Consider the following 19,993-nt stretch of genomic DNA (forward strand, 5'->3'; position numbering starts at 1 on the left):
AGAACTGGAGGCACAAAGCGGAGGTCAGGTATGACGGGGGAATCAGAATAAAACCCCCAAACAAAGTCCGTCCAGCAACCTGACAGTCGCAACGGAGTTTACTCACAGTCACTATCACAGGAGGGGAAGAGGATCGGCAGCGCCGGGAAACACGAGGATGAGGAAGGAGGTCAGACGTAGGAGGGGGGTCAGACGGAGCTCCCAGGTGAGGCCCGACAACCCATCCAGCAGCCCATCAGTCGAGGTGAACACAGCAGAGATTAGTTGGTAGTCACAGCGGTGCAGAGAGGAGGGGGAGGATCAGCAGAAGCGGCACATTCAGCAAGCGGACAAGGAGGAATCACTGCCTAGGCAGCAGCACATACCCCCCTGCGACCATAGAGAACGAAGGGCTAAGAACCATCATAGAGACGCCAGGAGGATCAGGAAGGTCCGAGTAGCGGATAGCGAGCCGTGGGGAGAGCGGAGAGAGCGACGTACTCTGTCTACGTCATCACGTCATCTCAAATCTAGATACAATGGAAAAGGAATAAAGAATAAAGTATAAAGTGGAAAAAAAAGGGAAAAGGGTGAAGAGGAAAAATAAAATAAATAAATAAATAAGGGATAAGGGGGAGGAAGAAAAAAAAAATATATAATAATAATAATAAGGAAAAAAAAAAAAAGAAGAAAAAGGCGAATGAAATAAGACGAAGAAAAGGGAGGAGGAAAAAGGAAAAAAAATAAATAAATAAATAAAAAAAAAAAAAGGAGGAGAGAAGAGAAAGGAGGAAGGGGGGAGAAGAGGAGAGAAGGGCGAGAAAAGGAAAAAAAAAAAAAAAAAAAAAAAAAAAAAAAAGGAAAGAGAAGGAGAAGAAAGGAAAGAGAAAAGAAAGAAAAAATAAATAATAACAAGGAGAGAGGAAAAAGGAAAACAGAAAACAAAAGGAGGAAAAAGAAAGAAGAGAGGGGAGAAAGGGAAAAGAAAAAAAAAAAAAAAAGGAGATCAAAGGATATATAACAACAAGGGTATGGCTCCAAAAGCTAGTAGACGCTCGGCCGACTTCTCCGGTCAGAAACCGGGGGTCAAAAACTTTTGAAACAACAAAAATAGACCAGTTCCTGAGGTCTCCGAGGGTTAATACGAGGGGCGGACAAAAGGATTTGGCCTCTAAAAAAAATGACGACTCTGAGGTGACTGGGTTAGAACCACAAAAAGCCTCCAGACTCCCTGAAGAGGAAGAGGGTATAATGGGAGAAGTTATCCCTAATGATAATGATAATTCCTCTCCGCTAGAAGAAAATATTGCTAGCGGTCAAACAAAATGGGAATTTAATACAGGCTGTTACAACCCAACTCGGGTTTATCCAAGTTGATGTGGGACTAATAAAAGATGATTTGTCCAAAATGCGAGACAGAGTTACCAATCTGGAGAGCTCCGTCGCCCTGATACAGATGAATCCCAAAAAACAAACTCTGAAGTCTCCACACTGAAATTAGAGTGTAGCCTCTGAAAAAACAGGTGGTGGGACCCTTGAGGATAGATCACGAAGATATAACGGAGAATAATAGGGATCCCTGAGGGTGTTGAAGAGAAGAACTCAACCGAATTCAGACAGAATTTAATTTTTGAGAATTTTGGAAAGATTCGTTCTCCCCACTGTTTGCTGATAGAAAGAGCGCATCGGGTCCCCAGGGGGCAAACCAATTCCAGGGAGACAACCTCGGACATTTCTTGTTAAGTTACTGGTCATAGGGGATAAAGATATGCTACTGAGAAGGGCGAGGGAATGTTCTCAGGTTGTATATAACGGTAATAGACTGGCCTTTTTTCCAGGACTTCTCAAAGGACATACAAGAAAAGAGACGCACATTTATGACTGTTAAAAAGAGGCTAAGAGAAAGGGATATTAAATACTCTCTTATGTTCCCAGCAAAATTGCGGATTATTTTCTAAGGATAAAACCCTATTTTTCGATACCCCGGATGAAGCCGTGGATTGGCTTGAACGAAATGATCTGTGATCTAATCGCTTTAGGATTAGTGGAACAATAATTGTTATGGGGGCTTATACCCCCAATGCTGTTTTTCCTTGCTTCTTAATAGGGGGTGGCCGAGCGCGGGGGAGTGTTGGAGGGATGGTCATAGGAGAGAAATCCACTACATTATGTGTGGATTACCTGTACGGGGGGGGTGGGGTTAGGGGTGGGGTTGGGCTGTGGTGCGTCAAAAAGAAAAAGGAGGAAAAAAATTATTATTTTTTTTTTTTTTGCTTTGTCCCACCTACCGCTTCTGATAATGTCGACCAGAATTATTGCCTGGAATATACGCGGTCTGGGGGACAGAGGTACATTTACCAGCAATTAGTATGCTTGTTAGAGACCCATCTCACTGAAGAGACCTCCAGGGTGGTCGACAGGGGATGGGCTTCGCATTCGTATCATTCTACTTTTTCCAGCTACTCCAGAGGTGTTACTGTTTTGATACATAGGACTGATTGATTATTCCTGTGAGGCATCCTCTGTTGACCACCTGGGAGATTCATCTTCCATATTGTAGATTAAGGGGGAAGACATGTATTTTGGCTTTTGTCTACATTCCACCGCCATTTTATCTTTTCGGTTCTTAATTCTTTGTTATTATTTATGGATAAGTGGCCAGAGTGCCCAACAATGATTGTTGGCGATTTCAACTGTGTCATTGATCCTCTACGTGATAGGGTCTCTACGAGTGTCAAGGGAGATAGTCCGGTTCAGGGGTCTCCCCTGGCACGGTTTTGTTGGAGGCTGGTTTTGAAGATGTTTGGGGATATTAGACAGGGGAAAAGGGCTTTTCGTGCTTTAGTAAAGCAGGTAAATCTATGTCTAGAATAGATCTTGCATTGATAAGTAGTAAACATGTGAAATTGGTAAAACGAATGAAATATGAAACAAGGTCAATATCGGACCATTCACCGTTGGTCCTCGAACTCTGTTTAACCCAGGAAGATATACACAAAAACCCCCTTTCAGATTAAACCCTTACTGGTTATCAGTGATAAAGACACATGAAATAATTCAGAATGGAAATTGGCCGTTTCTGGGATAACAACTAGGCTCAGCAAAAACTCAAGTGTATGGGATACCTTTAAGGCGTTTATGAGGGGAATGATGATTAGTAATATTGCGAACCTCAGAAAGGAGTACGGGGAAAAACAGAAAAATTTAGAAGAACTTGCATCATTGGCGACACAATCCTTTTATATGAATAAGACGAGGAGAATAGGGAAAGTATGCAAAGAGCCACACAAGTATATTCTAACTTCTTATTGGATAAGGCCCCAACAATCCCTTTTTTTTAAAGGGCAAAAATACTTTACGGAGTCAGGGCGACCTGGTAAACTTTTGTCCAGAGTAATCTCAAGTCAACAATCTAAAAAATACATAGATAATGTTCGACTGAGTAATGGTAGAATGGTTAGGGACAGGGTCCGACAGAGAAGGCCTTTGTGGACTACTTCCTGGACTTGTACAAAGCTGAATCTAAGATCACAGATGATAAGATGGATTCGTATCTTGATGGGATTGCTTTTTCAACTATTACTGAGGCGCAAAGGAAGCACTTGAACTAGAGATCTCAATTCAGGAACTGGAGGGAGCTATTAAATTATGCTCAGCCAACTCCACCCCTGGTTCAGATGGACTCCCATATGAATTTTATACTAAATACGGGGACTGTATTCTCCCCAGACTGTTGGAGGTCTTTTCTGAATCAGTGGAGGATGGGAAGCTGCCAGACTCTATGATGGAAGCCGTAATAACATAATTCCAAAAAAAGGAAAAGATCCACTAGATATAGAATCTTATAGACCAATCTCACTGCTTAATGCAGATGTAAAGCTTTTTGCGAGGGTTCTCGCAACAAGGCTTTCTAGGGTATTTCCTCTATTATACATCCGGATCAGAATGGCTTTATTCAAAACAAGGGTACCCATCATTATCTGCATCGGCTTTTTTCCAATATACAGGCCCCTGGGGGGAACCGCTCGCTCCATCCTGTCACTGGATGCCTCTAAGGCCTTCGACAGGGTGGAGTGGCGCTTCCTCTGGAAGGTTCTGGCAAGGATGGGCTTTGGGGAAAAATTTATAGGCACTCTCAAACTACTGTATAGATCTCCTAGGGCAAAACTAAGTCTAAATGGGATCTTGACTACTAGTTTTGATTTAAATAGAGGTACGCGGCAGGGCTGTCCACTATCCCCATTATTATTTGACATTTATATTGAACCCCTTGCGATGGCCATTAGGCAGGACGATCGGGTTAAAGGATTTGGTTACGTTAGGAGTGCAAGACCGCATCTCCTTATATGCGGATGATGTTCTCTTTTTTATAGACCACACGGAAATAACTCTTCCTAGAATTATTCAAATGGTTAAAGCATTTGGTGAGGTGTCCGGTCTTCTTATAACTGGTCTAAGACCAGTTTGATGCCAATAGACCCCTGCCACAGGATGAGGTTCTCATGACACAGTTGGACATCGTTGACACTTTCAATATTTGGGCTTGAATATATCACCTCGGGTGGAAAAATTTTGTACAACTTAATTTGATCCCCATAATGGCAAGGATTAAGCTAAAATAGGGATCTGGCTGAAACTTCCCCTATCTAGAGCTGACCGAGTTTCACTGGTCAAGATGGTGATATTACCACAGCTTCTCTATGTGCTTAGGAATTCACCTATTTGGATTCAAGATAAAAAACTTTAAACTCATGGAAAGAATAATTAATGATTTAATATGGGGAAGAAAACGAGTTCGATTAAAGTTGGAATATTTGTATAAATCACTGGAGTGTGGGGGCTTAAATCTCCCTTACTTAAAGGGTATTTATTGCAGCTCAGTTATTGATGTGCTACGAATCAGAAACAGTGCACTGTTAGGGAAGTTGGTAGGGAGCTATGCTCATAATAATATATTTACCCTGTTGGAATCGGGCTATTGAAGACCTATGAGCGGGGCTATAGAGAGACTATAAAACTACTCCTGAAAGTGTGGGTTACTACTAAGACATGGTTGAAGGTAAAGGGCTCACTTACATTCACGCCTCTTTGGCACAATGTGTATTTACAAAGGTTAGATGATATTGCAGCTGACACATTTTGGCAAAGGAACAAAATTTTGTATATTTCACAGGTAATTAAGGATAGAGACATTAAGCCATTTATAGAGATGACACATAATATACAAAATTTTTCATGGTTTAGGTATCTTCAATTGCGTTCAGTACTATCTAGTCTGGACGATAAATTGGTGTTGGATATAGATAGTTCATCTTTTTTGAATGATTGGGTAGGTGGTACACTGTCTAAAATAAAGATTTCAAATATATATAAGCTATTACTCAAGGCACGTTTTAGTGATATACAGTCACCAGGACAAAGAGCGTGGGAGGTGGACTGTCCAAATTTACAACCAGAAGGGTGGGAGAATATTTTTGGTAATTTAGGTTCACTATCCCTGAACTTCAACCATGTTGTAGTACACTTCTATATTTGCCACAGATTATATATTACCCCTTTATGGATGAATAAATGTGGACTAAGGGACACGTCTAACTGCCCCTAAATGTGACACTTTAGGAGCGGACTATCTCCATATGATCTGGACCTGCCTAGAACTTAAAAAATATTGGAATAGCATCAATAATTTCATCATATATAAACTAAAAATACGAATCCCTTTTGAACCACAACTATTCTTGCTTAATGATTTTTCCAAAATAGATAATCCTAAGTATCAAAAGATCTTTCTGGGTAGGATATTGATGTTGGCCAGAGTTTTGGTCAGTCGGACCTGGTTTGCTCGTTATACTCCAGATATAAATATATGGATAAACCTTACTGATAAGGTAAAAAACTATGAGAAAATTATCTTTAACAGAGGGGAGCCCGATGATAAGTGGACTAAGATATGGGGTGATTGGAGGATTTGATTAGTTGTGATAAATGTTGTTGCTGTTGTTTTGTTTTTTTTTTTGTTTTGTTTTTTTTGACGCACCACAGGCAGGGGGAAGGGGGGTTAGGGAATAGGGATATGGGGGAAAAACAGGGAAGGGAAAAAAATAATTCTTTTCTGTATTCTTTTTTGTCTTGTAATTTGTTTGATATACTAATTAATAAAGATAATTAATTTAAAAAAAATAATAAAAAAAAAATAATAGATATTTGCATCAATTTTAGCACAAGAAAGTTCATACTGAGCAGCAATTGTATTGTAGTGAGAAACAATAAAGATCTTTTTGTTGGTCCGTGTTATAATCACTGGGACACAGAAAAGTAGAACGTGCCATAATTGAACCCATACTTGTGCCCAGTAAAGATACTATACTAAACTCAATAGGCTACAAATCTGAAGGTGCCCCATCAGCTACCATTGTTTTATGTAGATTTTACTTTATTATTGGGAAGGGAGATGTCTCCAGAAGTTGAGAATAAACATTACAAACATTTTGGAACCTGATAAAATATATTTCCACACAGAAATCATTCTGATTAGACATAGTGTTTCCCAGTGTATGTAGTGGCTAGAAACAGAAAAAATATGGCAGAATTGTTTGTTCTCGGCGAGTACCACACTTGCGTCGAGCGCATACTCGAGTCTCCCTCTGCAACGTTTCGCGGCTGCTAAGCAACCAATAAACGTGCAGGTAAGTACTGCCATCACTGTAATGCCAGTAGCCATGTTGGCTGCCGGCATTACAGTAATTGGCTGGCCGGAACGCGTCATCGGGTACTATATAGCACCCGATGACGCGGGGTTCGGCTCATTGCGAGTCAGGGAGAGCTGCGCTTAGGAAGGGACAGATCGTGTAGGGGAGTTTGTGATCGCAATTTATTCAATTTTAAAGTGTTTCAAGACACAAAAGTCCGTGTGTGTGGCAGCAATTTAATTGTGCAAGTTGTGGTTGTCAGGCCTAGATATAGGGGGGGGGGGGGAATAATACAGAAAAAAAATTTCTCCCATAATCCATCCACATTTTTGCTCTCAACTGTGTAATCCGTGAATTGTGTGATCTGTGGCTTCAATACATTGTGTAGTTGTCAGGCACAGATATAGCGAAAATATAAATATAAATATAAACTACATCAGAAACAGTGGCCCAGATTCAAGAAGCACTTGCGCGGGAACAAGTGTGATTTGCGCCGCGCAAGTACTGATTTGCTCCTATGCAAATTTGCGGCTGATTCTGTAAACCAGTTAAGCCTGAAATGCGGCCATTTTCCCGCGCACGCAGCCTAGCTGTTCCTGCGCAATTTTCGTGCAATTTTGCGCGGGGTGTAAGTTGCGCCTTTATGGAATTCCCTCAGCGAATATGCAAATTAGGTACTGCCGATGATTTCAGAAACATGCGCGTGTGGATGCGCATCTTGCGCTGGGAAGCGTGCAAGCTTTTTTTCCCTGGGCAAACTTGCTCCTGTTAAAGCAGGGGCAAGTTAGCAAAAGATGGCCAAATGTCATCTGAAGGAGCGCGCAACCTTCAGCAGCACCTAGACAGACCGATCTGAACAAGCAGAGCACCCACATTTTCGGACCTCACATCTGTGCACCAACATGCCAGGGGCAGCTATGGTTCTTGATATTCTATTGACTGAGCCGACTCGTAGGAGGGCACGGGAGAGGATTTACAGGAGGGCGCTACAACCTTTTTCAGATGACTGATACTGAGGTGTATCGCATGTTTCGCTTTAGCCCTGAAGTCATCCTTGAGTTGGTAACAATCCTGCAGGATGACATCAGCAGCCCGACCCATCGGGGACAGGCAGTGCAGCCACTGGTGAAGGTAGTGGCAACCCTTCATTTTTTGGCAACTGGCTCATTTCAGCGCACAGGTGAGTGGTGGCGGGGATGTCCCAATCCAGCATGAGCAGGTGTGTGCACCAAGTGATCCCTGCACACCCATCATTCATGCTTTGCCCAAAGTCCATAAAGGCGTCCCCCCCCCCCCCCCCCTACGTCCCATAGTGGCTGGTATAGGTTCGCTGACTGAGCGCCTGGGGAGCTGGTTGGACCATCTTCTCCAGCCTCTCGTCAGACGTACACCGGGGTATCTGAAAGATACCGGTGATGTCTTAAGAGCCATGTACGATTTCAGGTGGGAAAGCAGTTATATCTGGATTACAGCAGATGTGATTTCCCTCTACCCGTCTATTCCCCACGGGGTTGCTCTGATGGCAATGGAATATCATTTACATCGTTACACAGGATTAAATACTAACTATATTGATTTTGTGTGTGAGATCACAGCATTTTTGCTGACTCACAATTATTTTTCATTTGATGGTGTCTACTATCTCCAAACCCGTGGAGTTTCGATGGGTGCCAAATTTTCTCCATCCCTAGCCAATCTGACTATGTCATATTGGGAGGAGAGATACATCTACAACCTAGAGAACCCATTTATGCCTGGCTTGGTCTGGTACGGCAGATACATCGATGACGTGCTCATGGTATGGGCGGGCGGTGTATCTGCCGTCCCAGACCTCAGGCATACATGAATGACAACAACTACAACTTAGGTTTCACCTGTTTGGCACACAAATCCCACATAAATTTTTTAGATCTAACACTCCACGGGGTTGTTGGAGAAATAGTGCATACCATGACTTACAGGAAAGAGGTGGCGGGGCAATACTATACTTAATGCCAAAAGTCACCATCCAATGCATACCGTCAGAGCAATCCCCGTGGGAGAGTTCATCCGCACTGTCAGGAATTGTAGTGAAGTGGAAAGATTAGAGGAGGAATGTGACAGGGTGGCAAAGAGGTTGAGAGATAGAAAATTACCCTATGTGGATGATCAACAGAGGACGGGAGATAGCTCTTCAAAAAGAAAGAAGAGAATACTTTTTGGGAAATCCAAACATAAATCAAATGTGCCAGCTTCTGATGGTGGCGTGAAGACTCGGATAGACAGTGACCTGGACAATGTTCCCACTCTCTCTCTAACATACAGCAATGAATTCAGTTTAATCAGCTCTGCAATTAAGAAGTGCTTACCTATTCTGTTTGATGATACCATTCTTCATGAAGCACTTAGGTCAGGTTGGCAGAGTTGTATCTAGAAGAGCTCCTACCCTGTCCAGCTCGCTGCCTCCCCATCTCTTTACGCTGCCAGCGGCAGTGGGCCACAATCTAAGCCTAGTTGGCTTTTGTTTAAGGGATTTACGAATTTGGTAGTGCTCGTTGCAGGACCTGCGCATATGTCCTGCTTACCAAAACATTTGACAGTGCTGACCATATGCATAATTTTCCTATCCACATGTACATTAATTGTAACACAGAAGGTGTCATCTATGTTGTCCGATGCACCAAATGCGACCTTATGTATGTGGGCAGCACTGTCCGTAAATTTAAAAAACAGAGTACTGGAACATCTTCAACTACATCAGTAACCCAAATATTCTAACATTTCCAACGTGGCCAAACATTCTTATACATGTTCATGGCCGCCAAGTTTCATCTTTTCAGGCGTTTGCCATTGAACGAGTATTGGCTCCTAAAAGAGGTGGAGATTATCGCAAGAAAATCCTTTTACGTGAGGCCTACTGGATCTTTAGGTTGGGTACTAGAGTTCCAGGGGGTCTCAACCTCAAGAAAGAACTCATTTATATATATCAATAAGGTGCTGGGTGTACATAGCAGAATATTTTATGACATTGTCACTACCCGGCATTTTATGTAAGCTATACTTATATTTAGGCTGACATATGCCGTTTGATGTTCTTCTCACTGGATTTTGGGCAAGTATAATATGATTTATACCATCAGTCATTATGGCATGTTTAGGTGATGTCTTATATCTATGGAGGATTTGCACCATCTCTGCTCGTCACCGGCTCTATAAGCACCGATATAATACAGCGCATTTTCATTTATTGTTCTGTTTCAAATATTAATTTTCCAGCGATCATGTGCAGGATTGAAACAATTTTATGTCATGTCTCATCTATCATAATGATGTTCTGGAATTTCCTGTCTGATACTGAGTGTGGGCAATTTCTTATTTCACTGATGTGTAATAATATATTTACATAATAATATATCATTTGTATATATGTATTTTTTATACATCAAAAACAAATTTGCTCTGTGAAGGCCATTATCAGGAAAAAATCTAAATATGTTATATACCAAAAAGCCATTGTATCTGTACCTGGTTTTTTTTTATGTCAATGTTAGTACTAAAATCTTTTATATATATTTTATGTTTTCTATATAATGAGGTATTCACACTGTGCGACTTGTACTGAATGCAACCATGGGTTAATGTGAACCTGAGATGCTAGAGGAAGGTCTGCACAAGTGTTCTAACAATCACAAACTGATTGATACAAGTTGAAAAAAGTGTGTCTAGGTGTGGTGCAACGGATGTTGCTTGAAATCAGTTCCTCCCACTTGAGGAGGGGTGATTTCTACTCCTATATATTGAGGGGCCACATTTAGCAATTTGTTACGACTAAGGGTACTCACCCGAAACGCGTCATCCTGCCGTGTATACGATGGTTATGTCTGTCTACTGTTCAAAATAAAAAAGAAGAGCTGAAAGAGGAATCTATTTGTCTCCGGGATCCTTTCTTCATTTTTCTCTGCTTGTTATGGGAACACTCCCCCAGGGCCCTGGAGCCGGGACTATACACAAACCAGATAGGTGAGCTGGATTTTCTCCGTTTTCTTTCTGATCCCTGCAATACTCAGACGAATGGGCACACAATTTATCAAACCAACCACGGCTGACGTGCGGCAGAAGGCAATCAGTGATTTTTATTTATTAGCCAGATTTCCACGCATTGTGGGTGCAATAGATTGTACCCATGTGGCACTACGCCCCCCCCCCCCCCCCCCCGGCACCTCGAGCATATCTACTGCAACAGGAAACATTGGCATTCGATAAATGTGCAGATGATTGTGGATGCACATGGCCTCATATGGCATGTCCGTGCCAAACACCCAGGGTCAAGCCATGACAGTTTTATTTACCGACACAGCCCCATCCCAACCGAGTTTGACCAGAACATGTATGGAGACAGCTGGCTGATTGGTGAGTGACATGGGTGTCAGGTATGACTGCCCCCCCCCCCCCATGATGCACACATCACAAGGGGCACATGCACGACTAACATCCTCCTGTCTTTTCCCTTCCAGGTGACTCTGCCTATGCCCTGGGACCTCACATGATGACCCCATTTCGTAACCCTCAAACACCAGGAGAGGAAAGATATAACGAAGCCCATGCACGTACCCGTGCGGTGGTGGAGCGCACATTTGGCATCCTTAAATCTCGATTCAGATGTCTGGATAAATCAGGGGGGACCCTATTGTATTCACCCAACTTTGTATGCCAAATCGTAGGGGCATGTAGTATTCTCCACAATTTAGCTCAAAGAAGGGGCATGCACATTGAGCTACGCAATGACCTTACCCCCGAACCACGCAACCCCCCCCCCCCCCCCCCAAGAAACACTACCGGATCTTCTGAGGGAAGAGCAATCCGCAATGGTCTTGTGGAACGTCTCTTTGCACATTAAACACACCCTGATCTTGTCACAAGTATAATGCATGTATGTACACCACTGTAGTCCCTAGCACACACCCGACACATGCACCCCCAATTGGATTAGACCCAACAATACCCCATGGTATTAGGGAGCAGCAACGCCGCGTCAAGGCTCCAATTATGTTGCTGTCCATTCATACACCTTTCACATGGCAGAGGGTGACACCCCTTTTCCAGCAGGAGTGCCACCCCCCCCCCATTCACACACCAGTCACACTGTAGTATACACTCCTCACCGTGTGTAGGGACTACAAATAAATATAAAAACTCATATCCTGAGCATATAAAAAAAAAATAATCTCATACCCTGAGCATATAGAAAAATAATAAAAAAAAATCATATTGTGTTGAGCAAAAAAATGTAGACATAAAATTATTTTTTTGTTTTTTTCTTTGGGCCAAGGGTGCCCCGGCTCTGGCTCCTCAATCTCCGTGGTGCGGAGGAGAGATGGGGTGGGGATGGAGGGGTGGGGGGAGGAGGGGGGGGAGGAGCATCAACCCCTACTTCCACACTCCTTGCAGGTGGTGGCTGCATGCCCTCCATGGCGTTGGCCAGGCGGGCAAGGATGGTGTTGGTCTGGGCCAACATCCGCATTTGGCGGGTGGTGGTATCCCGCTGATGCCGGCGGGTAACTCTCGCCTCCTCCTGCACTGCAGCGGTGTTGGCCTGCACCGCAGCTGTCATCCTGCTTAACAAAGCTGGTGTGGTCTCCAGAGCCACCAAGCAGGTGACTATGGCCTTAGAGTTGCCACTAATTTCCCCCAGGCTCTGTGCCACATGTTTGTCCCGGTCCTCATGCAGGGTGAGGGCATGCTGCATAGAGGTGGAGGTGGATGCCATGCTGTCCGCCAGACGACGCACCTCTCCCACCATGGCCCCTATATGGCGGGTCTGCAGGGCCTGCTCCTCCAGCAGACCGTCACGGAGGCTGGAGGATATATGCCTCGTTTTGGACAGAGCCTTCCTGGGAGGAGAGGCTCGGCCACGGACAGAGGGAGAAGGGGAGGGGTCCACAAGGGAGGGGCTTGCCCTGGAGGGGGATGACGTGCTGTGCGGGGGGGTGGTGGGTTGCACAGGGATGGTGGTATCCTCCTGGAGGGAGCCAGAGTCCTCCTGGATGAGGAAAAAGGAATCCTCCTCCAATACCACTTGCTCCTCCATACTTGGCCCCGGTATGATCTCCTCCTGGACCAGCATAGCCAGAATGTCCATGGGGCCTGACTGGACCCCTGGCTCTGGTCTGGATGGGCTGGGTCGAGCCGCAGCCGAAGACGGCCCAGCTTCTTCTTCCTCATCACCACCTGTGGATGACACCAAAACGACATATTTTGCTGGTGCAACACACTTCTCATATGTTCACTTGTACCCCCTCCCATGATGCACAGCAGATATGAAAGAAAAATAACTTACCAGTCCCCAAGTTCCCAACAGTGGAGTCGTACCCTTCAAGTCCCTCCACCTGCTCCTGCACGAACGTTTGTGCAATAAGCTGCTCCTCCTGATTGAGCCGGATCATACATCGCGGACCACCTCCCGTGCCACCGGTATGCTTCCTGATAAGAGCCAGTTTTTCACGGACCCTGCGCCTCATATCATTTAATTTCTTCTGGATGTCATCCCAGGTACGCACTTCATTACCCAGGGCATTGATGTCCAGGGCAATGGCTTCATATATAGCCCTCCTTTGGGCAATGGTGGTGTTTGCCCGCTGGGCACCATATAGGACTTCCTTATGCTGCTGGAGTGCAGCAATCAGGATGTCCATCTCTGCAGCCACAAAGTTGGGCTTCCTTTTTTTGGTCCCTTTGGGAGGTGCCATGTCTTGCAAAAGGGCTGAATTTCCTTGCTCAGGGGGGGTAGGAAAAAGCAGGATGAAATTCAGCAAAGAACCTGCGCAAGTCTGCTCCTATTTATTTGCTCAGTGCAAGCAGCTGAGCAGGATTTGCCCTGAAATTATGCTAGCAAACCTCTGCTGAGCCGAAAATTCCTCATTTACATAGGGGCACACCCACTTTGACTTGCACGGCCTTGCGCCCTCAGCTTTGCCTTAAACAGGAGCAAATTAAATGAACAAACGATTCCTGAATCAGGTGGCAATTTGGCAAAATTGCTCCAGCGCAGAGAAATTCAGCTGAGCGGCTCAGGTGTAAGTAATGGGCAAATCTACCTGAATCTGGGCCAGTGTCTGTACCGCAGATTCCAATAATCTGGGCCTAAAATAGTGTCCATATTCTGTGGTGTTCAGTGACATATACAGTACTCCATCCGAAAACTGTTTCTTTAGCGTAAATTTTAATAATCAGGGGCCAGTCCTCATCTACTGTCTCTGTAGTGTGTGCGTGTAATACACATCCGTGACATATACAGTACTCCATCTGAAAACTGTTTCTTGAGCGTAAATTTAAATAATCTGGGCCTAATCTAGTGTCCATAGTGTGTGGCTTTCTGTGACATATACAGTACGCCATCTGAAAACTATTTCTTGGGCCTAATCTAGTGTCCATATTCTGTGTGTTTCTGTGACATATACTGTCCTGCATCCAAAAACTGAGTTTGTATTGCAAATTCCAAAAATCTGGGCCTAATCTAGTGTCCATATAATGTGTGTTTCTGTGACATATACTGTCCTGCATTAGAAAACGGTGTCTTTAGCGGACTGTAAAACAATCTACGCCACATCTAGTGACAAAATGATTAATATGAATAAGGCGAGCAGTAAGGGACAGGGAAGTGAGCGTGATGCTGATGGTGCACGCAGAGGCCGTGGCAATGAAACTGTGCCTGCTGCCAGTGCACCAGAAAAAAAAAAAACATCCACCGTACCCAGCTTCATGTCCAACTTAGCTGGGCGGCGCAGGACAACACTGTCCAAGTTGAACCAGTGCGAACATTTGGTCAGTTGGACTGCTGAAGATAATGCTTCCAGTCGGTTAATCACCACCCTCTCTTCCACCAAGTCCAGTCTCTGTAGCCAAGAGTCTGGTCAACCGAATCCTCTCTCTGATCATCCTTCCTTCCACCATGGAGAGGCTTGCCAAACGAGTGATTCCACACTCGGATATTCCAAGGAGCTCTATCCAGCGCCACTATTACATTTGGCCCTCACGCCCAGCACACTTGAAGAGGGACCTGAGATATTCTGCCCTGATTCCCAACCTCTTGAGCCTTCACAGTCTCAAGAAGATGACGTTCAAATCATTCGTTCACGAGGTGGATGATGATGAGACACAGTTACCAATCACTGTGGTTGTGGTTAGGTCAAGTCAGGAGGATGAGCAGGGTTAGAAAGTGGAAAAGGAGGTGGTTGACGATGAGTTCACTGACCCAACATGGGAAGGTGAAAAGCAGAGCGAGGACAGCAGTACAGAGGGGGACGGATCCGCAGCAACAGGCTAGAAGAGGCAGTGGGGTTGCAAGAGGGAAAAGTCGGCCCACACCAAACAGGCCCGCAACCGTTACACCGAGCACCCCCATGCGTAAATCTACCTTGCCAAGAGGTAGGTGTTCCGCAGTATGGTGCTTTTTTGAGGAAAGTGCAGATGACAAAAGAGTGGTAGTTTGCAACCTGTGCCGTACCAAAATGAGCCAGGGCGTGAACACTAGCAACCTCACCACCACCAGCATGATCCGCCACATTGCATTCAAGCACCCTAACAAGTGGACCGAATGCCTGGGTCCACAATTTGGATCAGCGGGTCACACCACTGCCTCCTTTTCCCCTGTGTTACGCACTGCTGGCCAATCCCCTGTCGAAGGTGCAGGCCCGGATGCCTCTCGCCTGCACATGGACCTTCGCATGAATCATCAGTAACAACATCCACTTCCCTGTCCCAGCGCAGCGTCCAAATGTCCATAACACAGTAATTTGAACACAAGCACAAATACACTATTCACAAGTGAGGAGTGGGCATTGATGTCAGACCTCTGTGAGGTTTTAAAAACCACACAGATGGTTAGTGGCGATAACCATCCCACTGCTGTATCTACTCAAATGATCGCTGTTTACAATTAAGGATGACGCTCTGAATGTGGCAGACGAGGAAATGGGGGAGGACATTACAAAGGGTGATAGCCAGCCCACCCTCGCGTGCGTCTTCTCAGCGCGAATTGGACCATGAAGAGAAGGAGGAGCTGGAGACAGTTGCCTCTGCTACAGAGGGTAGTACCCATGGAACTTTAATTCCATCTGTTCAGCGTGGATGGGCAGAAGAGGAGGAGGATGAGGAGATGGAGAGTAATCCTGATGTCGACATCGAGATCTTGCCTGTTGGTACTCTGGCACACATGGCGGACTTCATGTTAGTCTGCCTTTCAGGCGACCCTCGCGTTATACGCATTTTAGATAACACAGATTACTGGGTGTTCACCCTTCTCGACCCCCGCTACAAAGATAACTTCTCATCTCTCATTGGAGAGGACAAGCAAAATGGTGCAATACCAGAAGATCCTTGGAAAATGTATCCACAATTTTCCATCAGACAACACTGGCGGCAGAGTCCGTACTTCCTTAGACAACCGAGGAAGAGAGACAAGGGGAACATACAGCAGTTCCAACAAAGGCAGGGCAACACTCTCCAAGGCATGGGACACTTTCATGACACCCCGCCAGCAACCTCACCCTGAAGCACGGCCTAGTGGTACAAGGAGGGACAAGTTTTGGAATAATGTGAAGGAATACATAGCAGACCGTGTCAGCGTCTTAAATGATCCCTCAGTGCCTTACAACTACTGGATGTCCAAGCTGGACACGTGGCACGAACTTGCACTCTACGCCTTGGAGGTGCTGGCCTGCCCTGCCGCCAGCATTTTGTCTGAGCGTGTATTTAGTGCTGCTGGTGGCATTATAACAGATAAGCATATCCGCTTGTCCACTGGCAATGCTGACAGGTTGACTCAGATAAAAATGAACAAGGCCTGGATTGCCCCTGACTTCTCAGCTCCACCAGAGGAGAGCTGTGCTGATGATGAACATAAAGGCAATTTCAATCTATTATTTATAATGTACTCAATCTACTGTAGTGTATTCCCATGCACCTTTTCCACCACAATTTTTTTTTTTACAGGGTCAGCTTACCTTCAGGCCCACAACTCAAATCTTTTACAGGGTCAGCTGACCTGCATGCCCGCAACTCATGCTGCCTTGCTTTGAAGTAGTAGCCATAGCCGTTTATCAGGCTCCCTCTCCGAAATCGAACAATGATTCCCCGTTACCGGTGGTCACCATGTTAGGCGCATAAAAAAACATCGAAAGTTGATAGGGAAGATATCCAAATGGATCGTGGATGAAACGGGGACGTGCGATCAGGCAGAAGTTATCTAGAGTCAACAAAACGGCAGCAGGGCCTCTCCTGTATAACGTTTCCTTATCCAAAATACTGCAGTGACATTCCCTGTAATTTTGTATTACTCATTCCAATAACAGGGCATCTTAAGAGTCCTGTATTGTTATTTATCGTCACTACCTTCCTGAGTCGGGAGTGGGTAATTGCCTCTCCCCAGCTGCCTTCCTTGAATGTTTCTGCTTTAATAACTTGACCCACCCTTTCCACCCAATCAGATTTTAGCCATTGACCTTCCTTGGATGTGGTATCTCTTTCTCAAGCTCCCTCTCCGGCATGGAACCCTGATTCCCCGTTACCACCATGGTAGGCGCAGAAAAGAACATTGAAAGTTGATAGGGCAGACATCCGAATGGATCGTCGCCGTCACGGGGACGTGCAATCGCCCAGAGGTTATCTAGAGTCACCAATGCGGCAGCAGGCCCTCGCCCCTAATGTTTTAGATGGTCAGATCAGCAGGCCCTTGCTCAAAATGTTTTTGAGGGTCACCAGCAGGCCATCAATCATAATTTTTTAAGGCTGTGTATGATGCCCTGCTTTATGTGTAACAAAGGGAGTGCCGTTTGGATGTCATTTTTGGCAGCCCTATCACTTAGTGCATATGTGTCAAGCCCTGCCCTGTGGGTCTTCTGAGATGATCTTTTAGAGTAACTGCACGTGACTCGATCTGACAGTTTGTTTTTGTAACGGAACGCCTAGCACCCCGACCGGGTACCTCCGTCGATAGTTGCTCCTAGTGCTTCCAGAGAACTCCAAGCACTCCACTTGACACCGTCAGCACTGCAGACCCCACGAACCGCCGAAGCTTGGTGGAGGTCTCGCCGTCTCCTACCCACCCTGGACCTACGACAAGGCTCCAGGCTCCAGTGGGTGAACCTCTCCTAAATCCAGAGACAGGAACCAGGAGCAAGCTCTTACAAGAGCTTATACTCAGGGGAGTATTGTGATATAGCAATCCCCAAGAGTGTAGTTATTCCATCCCCCAAACATGAGCCAAGACTTCATGAAGGTATAAAACAGGAACACCTTTATTGAGGGCTACCCGCCCGTATTTATGCAGGTCCCCATCTGGTGGACATGCCTCTAGTGGACCAGAAGGAAGACTGCGACACAGGACAGATATGCAGCAACTCAGGATACACAGACACAACACATCCCCACAATGCATCATGGTTTCCTCCTCTCTGCCCTGGAGACACCCGAGGAGTAATCCAATTATCTCTCAAGACAAAGGGAAATCGCCAATACACATGTGGGAACAACAGGACAGAAATCACCACCCAAACACACAATGTCACACCCCCACAGCAAACACAGACATTTAACATATTCCCAGATGGCTCAAGTCTGAGTGCATATCATTAGGTGAATGGCACTCAGAATACATGAATACAATCCAATTAGCTATCTGGGTACCCTCACATAACAAAATACAATTGCAAAGACAGATTTAAGCTGTGCGGCCGGTCTGTCTGCTCCTTTACAGTTAGTATGGGCCATAATCCTGAGGCAAGAGGCTGATAAACAGGCCTCTCCAAAACCCAGTGGCGAGGTTGGTTTCGCCACAGTTTTGTTTTGGGTTTGAACAGAATCCCATCTCCTATCAGGTGTGGTTCGTTTGGTCATTGGGGAGGCTATTTATTCCTCCCTCTCCCTATAGCCTTTGCGGGTTATAGTTCTTCCTTGTTTGAGTGCTGGAAGTTTTGGTAGATGGTCTGCTCCAACTCATCTATAGAAAAGTCCTTTTCCCTTTTTCCTTTTGTGTCTGTTTTTACTAGGCCCCTAGAGTGACGCTAGCTCTTTCGATGGTTGAAGGAGCTGGTAGTCTCTTTCCCTTTTCCCTACTGCTAAGGGTTTGGTCCAGTGTGTTACAGCTTTAGGTACGTGGGCATGTGCATATCTACCATCGAGATATGCACATGGGCATAGCAGCGTAGGGAAAGTATTTTAGGGATTGCTAGGAGGTGACCCATTTGTTCCCTAGCTTTTGGGGCCTAGTCAGTTGTTTTGTTTGCTTTGCCGTATCCTGTTTCTTTCCCTTATCTTACTTACTGTGACATTATAACCCGCCATACCGTAATATTTTGCAAAATGGAGACAAGTGATGCTTTGGTTGATCACATGCAGGGATTGTCTTTGGAGGTAGCTGACCTCCGCAATTCGGTTGCACGGTGTCAGAGTACTTTGGCGTCTGGTGCCGCCGGGGGAAACCAGGTCTGCCTTGAACCTAAGGTCGCTCTCCCTGATAGGTTTTCCGGGGGGGAGTAATAACTTTGTCCGGTTCAGGGAGTCCTGTAAATTGTATTTTCGTCTGCGTCCGATTTCATCTGGAGATGAAAACCAGAGAGTTGGGATTATTATTTCGCTGTTAAAAGGTGACGCTCAGTCCTGGGCTTTTTCTCTGCTGACCGATTCTCAGTCCCTCCGGTCGGTGGATGAATTTTTCGGAGCCCTGGGCCTGATTTATGATGACCCTGACTGGGTCTCCATGGCTGATTCTATGTTGCGCAGCTTGTGCCAGGGAGAACGTATTGCTGAGTGGTATTGTGCTGAATTTAGAAGATGGGCGACTGACTTGGAGTGGAATGATCCTGCACTCCGTAGTCAGTTCTGTCAGGGTCTATCTATAGTTCCCAGCGAACATAGCTTGTTCGCGTTCGCCGCGGCGGGCGAACATATGCAGTGTTTGGTCCGCCCCCTATTTGTCATCATTGTGTAAACTTTGACCCTGTACCTCACAGTCAGCAGACACATTCCAGCCAATCAGCAGCAGACCCTCCCTCCCAGACCCTCCCACCTCCTGGACAGCATCCATTTTAGATTCATTCGGAAGCTGCATTCTTAGTGAGAGGAGGGACAGTGTAGCTGCTGCTGATTTAATAGGGAAATCGATATCTAGGCAAGTGTATTCAGTGTCCACTACAGTCCTGAAGGACTCATCTGATCTCTGCTGTAAGGACAGCACCCCAAAAAGCCCTTTTTAGGGCTAGAACATCATTCTTTTTCTTCTTTTTTTTTTTTGTAATCTAATTGCAGTTGCTGCTGTGTTCTAATGTGCATAGTTGCCCCAGCGTGTGTGT

General features: G+C 45.4%; 1 protein-coding gene across 1 annotated transcript in view; it reads left to right on the forward strand.

Moving 5' to 3' along the window:
• The first annotated feature begins 8,679 nt into the window (after positions 1–8,679).
• LOC121005717 (TOX high mobility group box family member 2-like) overlaps positions 8,680–19,993 on the forward strand; it is a 35,760-nt gene continuing 24,446 nt past the window's right edge. The window contains exon 1 of the mRNA XM_040438485.1: positions 8,680–9,061. Coding sequence (XP_040294419.1) covers positions 8,680–9,061 — 382 coding nt within the window. The remainder of the gene's footprint in view (positions 9,062–19,993) is intronic.

The sequence above is a fragment of the Bufo bufo genome, chromosome 6 (genome assembly GCF_905171765.1).
Source record: "Bufo bufo chromosome 6, aBufBuf1.1, whole genome shotgun sequence".
Lineage (NCBI taxonomy): Eukaryota > Metazoa > Chordata > Amphibia > Anura > Bufonidae > Bufo > Bufo bufo.